Source organism: Pinus tabuliformis, chromosome X, assembly GCF_031772625.1.
Source record: "Pinus tabuliformis cultivar Carrire ecotype Pingquan chromosome X, CPIR1, whole genome shotgun sequence".
NCBI classification, from domain to species: domain Eukaryota; kingdom Viridiplantae; phylum Streptophyta; class Pinopsida; order Pinales; family Pinaceae; genus Pinus; species Pinus tabuliformis.
The window spans coordinates 989,737,696-989,745,643 of record NC_142308.1 but is presented as its reverse complement, the minus strand read 5'-3'; the positions used below and the strand labels follow the sequence as shown (position 1 = coordinate 989,745,643).

Here is a 7,948-nt window from a genome sequence, read left to right as displayed (position 1 = left end):
GGCTTCTCTCAGAAGGAAGGTATCGACTATGACGAGATATTTGCACCTGTTGCCCAATATACCACCATCCGCTCGATCATAGCCCTTGCTGCTTCGCAAGGATGGAACCTACATCAGATGGATGTCAAGACTGCTTTCTTGCATGGTTCGATCAAAGAGGGAGTCTATGTGGAACAACCCGAAGGATTTGGGATTCATGATCGGGAATCTCATGTGTGCAAGTTGAAGAAAGCCCTCTATGGGCTGAAGCAAGCACCCCGAGTGTGGTATGAGAGGATTGATAGCTACTTGATGAAGTTGGGATTGACTAGGAGTGAAGTCGACCCTAACCTTTACTTTAAGGTTGAAGATGACAAACCTCTCATACTGGTGCTGTACGTTGACGACCTCTTTCTGACAGGTGCAGACCCTCTCATTCACAAATGTAAGAGGGAGTTGGCTTCTGAGTTTGAGATGAAGGACCTGCGACTGATGCACTATTTCATAAGACTAGAAGTCTGGCAGAAGCCAGGGGAAATTTTCTTTTCTCAAAGAAAATATGTGGTGAAGATATTGGAAAGATTTGGTATGGTGGACTGCAAGCCCGTGACTACCCCAATGGAGCTTGACTTCAAGAAGTTAAGCGGTAGTGCTACCGGACCTGTTCTACAAAATGCTACCGAGTATCGTCAACTCATCGGAGCATTGATGTTCTCGGTGAACTCTCATCTGGATATATGTTTTGCAGTCAACACGTTGAGTCAACATATGGTTGAGCCTCACCACACATATTGGATTGGTGCCAAGAATCTGTTGAGATACCTTCGTAGCACAATCACTCATGGGTTGAGATACACTGCCGAAGATGTGAGACTACATGGATATACTGATGCTGATTGGGCAAACAGTGTGGTGGACCGAAAGAGCATTTCCGAGTGTTGTTTCTCTTTGGGATCTGCCTCGATATCCTGGATGAGCAGGAAGCAAAAGTCGGTAGCTTTGAGCACTGCTGAGGCAGAGTACATTGCTGCAAGTATGGCCTCTTGTGAGGCGGTCTGGCTGTGGAAGCTCTTCAGTGAGCTGTTTGGATTTACATTGGATACTACCGTGATCCTATGTGACAACCAAAACGGGATTCGTTTATCAGAGGATCCCATATTTCATGATCGCTCCAAGCATATCGATATCAGGTACCACTATATCTGGGATATGGTGCAGAGGGGAGCAATAAGGCTCCAACATATCGGTGCAGATGAGTAGGTCGCCAAAATTCTAACAAAGCCCCTGGGAAAGGTCAAATTCTTGACTTTCTGAGAACGACTTGGTGTTGTTGAGAGACCCTCTTATGAGGGTCGTGTATGATGCATACACTGAGCTTTGGGAGCTCCGGGAGGCTTGGGGTACTTCTTGGAGCGACATGTGACCACAAGGCAACTCACCCTCCCCTAGTGGTGCGCTATGTACAAGGTGAAAGGTTCAACCTTCCCCTGTGATACCCCATGGCGACTTTGGGACAGGATGATTAGTTTTCCTGTCGAGGCATCCTACCCATGCAGTCTGGGACTTATGAGAAGTACCTCTCCTCTGATCAATGAGTAGGGAAATGGGGTTAGGGACCATTAGTAGCACTATCGATGGACGCATCGTTGTATCTATCGTACTCCCTATGCTAGGATGACCTCCATTGATCTGGGATCAATGATACTGATCTGGGATCAGAGAGAGTGGTATGACACACTCTTTGAGACTGACTTCGGGTCAGTGGAGGATGGTATGATACATCCTCGATCATTTCATCTTCTTCATGGTTCAGTAGAGCAGAGCCAAGCAGTGCAGGGTAGTGCATTTGATGGCAGAGAGAGTACCGATAGTCAGACGGATTAGCAGATGGAGTTCTCCCTCGTTGAGAGGGAGTGTTAAAATTGGTAACTAGGGCCAAACTCCATGTGGGTCATCTTATTTATGGCAGTTGATATTTTTCCTTGATTCCTCTTATCGAGAGGTGTAGGATTGGTCTAAAGATCATCTGATTCTGACAAGTATTTATGGAGATATGAATTTATTTCTAATTACTTGACAAATTATCAAGGTCCGTCAGCAGCGAAGTGTGTGGCACACATGCCCAACGTTTCATATAAATATAAGAGAGGTTGAGTCATTATATCATCTCAACACTCATCTTCTCTCTCCTCATCTCATTGGGCCAGCGAAGGAGTAGCTTCTCTCACACATGCAAGAGGAAGGACACATTTTCTGTTTAGGGCAGTGTTGACTTTTCTAGAGCTGCGTTGACCAAGGGCTGACCTGTGCATGCTATTTGGGTGCTACGTTGACCAGCGTTGACCAAGGTGTTCTGGTTAGGGCTGACCGCAGACTGCTGTTTTGACTGTTGACCAAAGGCTGTTTTGGGCTGCCGAAGTTTGCTGTTGAAGACCGAGTTCTTCAAAGTTGATTAGAGGTCAATCCGGGGCTGTTTGACTAGATTTGAATTTGCTGATTTAGGGTTTGCTGCTGCTGTCATAAAATTACAGATTTCTGAATTTGTACTATTTCTCTCTGCTGAACTATTGAAGATTAAAGAAGAATTGATCAAAGGGTTTCCCCGCATTGGGGTTTGTCCCTGGCTAGCCGCCACATCTTGTGTCTCTTGTCTTCGCTTGTTTTCTGTTGATCTATTAATGTTCTATCAGCGTTTTACTTTATGTTTATGTGATTGCTAAACAATGGCTAATAAGTAGAAATCGAAGTAAACTTCTCTAAGCATAGAACATACCATAAATTAACAAAGGCAGAATTGCTATCCCATAGCTGGAAGTGGTCTTGGTTATGCTGATTAGTGTTTTCTTTAACATAATTTTTTTTTTGAACGAAGAACAGCCACAATGTTTTCAGAATAGTGATCTTAGGAACACCAGTTTGAGTTTTATGCATATGCTGGTAGAAATCAATGTTTCAGAAGACTTGGAAAACTTCTATGGTGACTTTCACACTCAATGATGGAGGATGCTAGATCAAATCTGAGATGATCGTTTTGATGATGTTGGTAAAATGTAACCAGTTTTTGATACTTAATAAAATCCAGTAAGTTTTTTTCGTTTGAATAAAAAAATAAATCCGTATAATAGATTTAGTTTAATGAAGCATGTCTCTAACATTGGAAGCCTGGGTTTTAGTGTCATTCGTTTTATACATTTTAATCAGGGTTTTATGTTTAAAATATTGAATGCAATGAATTAATACAAAGCTGAAAGACGAAAGGTGGGGATCACAAATTCGATCAATAACCACAGAAAGCAAGAATAAATTACAAAAGGGAAGGCTGAATTAGTCCTAATCGTGAGCTCGACGATCTCAAAGGCTGGTTTTAATCGCGAACACGTTCAACTGAGTCACATGTTGCAACAGAATTGTTTGTCTCAATGAGAGGCCACATTTTCCTTTAGTTTTCCATCACGTATAAATACTTCGAAACCTAAGATGAAACTTAAATTATTATTTTTTAAACCATGGTCAATCGGAAACTCCTTAGAGTAATCTGGGCCAGGCCCAGATTCAAACTTTCCAGCTGCCACTACAACTCAGCCTACAAGCCAGATATATCAAAAACTTATGACTTAACAAAAACCGAGATGTCCTGAACCCCACCACAAGAGAGGAACCTCTATCGCAGAAATCACCCACTCTTTGAACCTTATCACAATGGGCCAACATGTCCTGAGGATTGAACTGGGGTGGGGAGGATCACAAACAGTTTTCCTCAGCCACTTGAACTAAACCCAAGAGACTGGAACTCAAATATTAAAACTAAACCTGAAAGGACTACAATAGCAAAGAACATGGAGAAAAGACATCACATCCTTGTATTCCCATTCCAAGTACAGGACCATCTGATTTCCTTGCTAGACCTCACCCACGACCTTGCCTCCTGTGGCCTCTCCGTAACAGTCCTCACAACTCCTCAAATTCAATCCCTCTCAAGTCCTAGTTTGCAGAGAGCTTCATTAGATGGCCTTCAGATTCAACCTCTTATCATTGCCCTCCCTCCCATTAAAGAGCTACCCACGGGATACAAAAACATGGAGTAGCTTCCTTGTCATCTCACCCCGCTTCATGGATTCATTCAAGGAGCTGGCTCATCCAATAGAAGACTGGTTCCAAAAGTAGAAGAGCTCAGATTATGGGTTCATCCCTCCTATTTTGCATTATCAACAATTTTTTTCCTTGCATGGACTCAACACGCAGCTGTCAGGCTGGGTATACCCAGGGTAGTACATCAAACATTCAGAGCTTTTGCTGTTTGTGTCATTTATTCTCTCTGGAAATAGATGTCATTAAAACCCACCCTGGAAGGTGGAGCAATTCGATGGCCTTCTTGCCTGCCCATTGGACTCTATGGAGTGGAGAGCACATTTTTGAAGTTAATCAAGGGAATCTCAGACATGATTGTCATCGTGTCAACTAATATAAATCTAAATTTACTTAAAACCGACTTGTATTTTTTACTCTAAAAGCCTATTTGTATTTTTATTTTTATTTTTTAATATGACATTATCTAATGTGACAACATCTTCCCCATACTGGGCTGTAGTGTGCCTCTCAGCGCAATAAAATAGAGCATTACAGATTTGGTGAATGGTTATTGGATGACTAGTTTGATGATTTGAAGAGCAGCAATTAAAGAAAGGTGGTGGAGGGTCCATCAGTTACTAGAATTCAATGCATATAATCCTACGTAGCAATGAAGTGCAAGAAGCACCTGATCAATGTGAACACGAAAAGCGGTAGCGTACAAGCTATAGAGGCCAATCTCATCAGTGACATAGCCAGGTGCACTTGAACTATTTCACGACACAAGTTAGAGGCGACAATCCATAAGTCACCTTGTGTTTGTTGTTAGCATGTTTGAAATCCTACCTTAGCTATTCCAGATTTTTCACCAAGTATGATGGTATAAGGATCCTTAATGTAGATGGATATGTAGTCTACTGTCTGACCTGACGACCAAAACAATTGGCATGCACTGATCAGCTAATACAGTCTAATTCTGTAATCCTCTCTTTTTCTATAAGTAAATGGTAAAACGGTTCAGTGAGAAGTGAAAAAAACAACAACCGGATATGCCTAAGGAAAACAATAAAAAGAGAATTCTACCACCTCATGTTTGAAAATTTCTGCCTGTAATTTCAAAATATCTACATATACGACATCTAAATATTATCATCCCTCTAGATATCTTATCGATATGATATCTTGTCGATATATTTAGACTATGCTTCAATATACAATCTTCTTTGATTTCAGAAATTTACAAATATAAGACACCTAAGTTTTACCATTCCACTACGCTTCTTTTGAATATGATATATCTGTTCAATATATGTAAATTGTGACCTAATAGAAACTAGCATTTTCCCACAGCGAAGTCACAATCTAAGGCACCACTAGATGCCTTATGACCATAATACACCGAATATACATGGAATACTAAAATGGGTTTCGATATCATTTCTCACCCCAATTTCCCAATCAATGTCAAATCTTTACACTAGATCTCCAGGCACTTCAAATGTCATACTAAATCAAAACCTAAAAAAAAACCTATTTCTAGGCTCTGAACGCAAATTTGAGAACTAGGATGACCTTGTTATAATGCAGCCCTCTTTATGAAGTTTGGTAGCATTGTCAATAATCCCCAAAAGAACACTACCCTTCCTTAGAACGATGGTAATGGTTTGCAATCATACCTCACGATTATTACTTGTGTAGCAATCTTGGAGATGAGCTTGACTGCAGAGTGGTGGTCACAACAAACTTAAGGTTTCTTAACAACTCGAATAGCCAATCCACAGGATGTGTTTAACAGCCCAAATGCAATTTCCAGCTTCTCATTATGGTGTTAAAGAATTTGTTCCCCTCCTCCTCTCATACCATTCAACACAGTCCTAGTATGTGGAACCTGCTCTGCAACATTCATCTTCCAAGACAATCTGTCCAACATTGTATAAATTTCTTGCATTTGTGGGTGTGATTTATCTCCTACGATGAAATAATGCACTCGTTTATTGACCTCAATCCAACTGCATCCAGGCATCTTTTTTACTCCTCTCTCGTCCATCATTTTCCGTACCTTTTCTCTGTCATCCCATTTGCCAGCCGCAGCATAAATATTTGATAGGAGCACATAAGGTGAAGGATTGTTGGGATCTAACTCAATAGCACGTTGTGCCACACACTTCCCCAGTTCTATGTTGTGATGTGTTCTACAGGCACCAAGCAAGCAACTCCATAAAACAGAATCAGGTTCTATTGGCATTTTGCTGATAAAGGCTTGTGCTTCATCCAGGTGCCCAGCACGGCTGAGAAGGTCAACAATGCATATATAGTGTTCGATTGCAGGTATAATGTTATAGTTTTCTTTCATGGAATCGAAATATTGATAGCCCTCATTGACTAGACCAGCATGGCTGCATACAGACAAAACATGAAGGAAGCTGACATGGTCTGGGTCAATACCAGAATGCTTCATCTCTTCAAAGAGTTTGAGAGCCTCCTTGCCACAACCATGCATGGCATATGCTGCTAGCATTGTATTCCATGAGACTATATCTGGATTATCCATTTTATTAAATAATTCACGTGCATTTTGTATGCTACCACATTTTGCATACATGTCTACCAAGGAAGTCGACACCGTGATTTCAGAAAGTAACCCACTTCTAACTATTCTTTCGTGGATTTCCATACCTTGTTCCAAAGCTGCCAAGTTGGCACACACAGGAAGAATACTGGCAAAGGTTTTTGAGTCCGGCTTCACACCTTCCAATTGCATTTGTTTAAAAAGCAGTAGGGCCTCCTCGCCACGCTCACTTTTCGCAAATCCTGCAATTATTGAGTTCCAAGAGACAATGTTTCGCTGAGGCATTTCTTTAAAGAGTTTCATGGCTTCACAAACAAGCCCATTTTGTGCATATCCTGTGATCATTACATTGCATGAGAACAGGTCTCTATGATGCATTTTGTTAAATAATTCACAAGCCTCATCTATATTCCCACATTGTGCATACATGTCGACAAGGGCAGTCATCACAAAGACATCGGTTTGGAACCCACTTGAAATTACCTTTCCATGGATCTCCATGCCCTGTTCCAATGCTGACAAGCTAGCACATGCTGGGAGAATACTGGCAAAGGTTTTCAAGCCTGGCCTCTCACCTACCATTTGCATTTGCTGGAAAAGCTTCAGGGCTTCCTCAACGCATCCATTCTGTGCAAGTCCTGCAATCATTGCATTCCAAGACACAACATTTTTCTGGGGCATTTCATTAAAAAGTTCCAGAGCTTTATTAACAAACCCATTCTGCACATACGCCGTAAGCATCGCTGTCCAAGCCACGACATCTCTCTGAGGCATTTCATTGAAAAGCTTCAGGGCCTCATCTAAAAGCCCATTCTGTGCATATCCTGAAATCATAGCTGTCCAGGAGACTACATTTCGTTGACGCATTTTGTCAAACACTTCGCTTGCTTGCTGCATATTCCCACATTTTGCATACATGTCTATCAGAGAATTTCCCACAACGATATTGCACTGAAATCCAGTTTGTCTTATTTTTTCATGGATCTCCATACCCTTTTCTAGAGATGTCAAGCGGGCACATGCTGAAATAACACCGGCAAATGTGAAGTGATTGGGTTGGAGACCTGTTCGTTGCATTTCGTCGAAGAGGATCAATGCTTCATCAGGAAACCCCTGCCTTGTGTAGGCTGCAATCATGACGGTCCACGAGAAGACATCCCTATCAGTCATCTGGTCGAAAACTCTGCGAGCATCCACCGCAGTCCCGCACTGGGTGTACATGTTAAGAAGTGTGTTTTGTAAGAAACTATCGCCGCTAAATCTTCTCTTGTTCAAGTAGGAGTGAACCCGTTTGCCTTCTAAGAAGGCTTCCTTCCGAATGCATGCCTGCAA

The 7,948-nt window shown here is 41.8% G+C and overlaps 1 protein-coding gene across 1 annotated transcript in view; it reads right to left on the bottom strand.

Moving 5' to 3' along the window:
• Positions 1-5,200: 5,200 nt before the first annotated feature.
• LOC149143053 (pentatricopeptide repeat-containing protein At4g13650-like) overlaps positions 5,201-7,948 on the bottom strand; it is a 120,428-nt gene continuing 117,680 nt past the window's right edge. Inside the window, exon 2 of the mRNA XM_089449378.1 lies at positions 5,201-7,777. Within this exon, the coding sequence (XP_089305504.1) occupies positions 5,876-7,777 (1,902 nt within the window). The 3' untranslated portion in view covers positions 5,201-5,875. The remainder of the gene's footprint in view (positions 7,778-7,948) is intronic.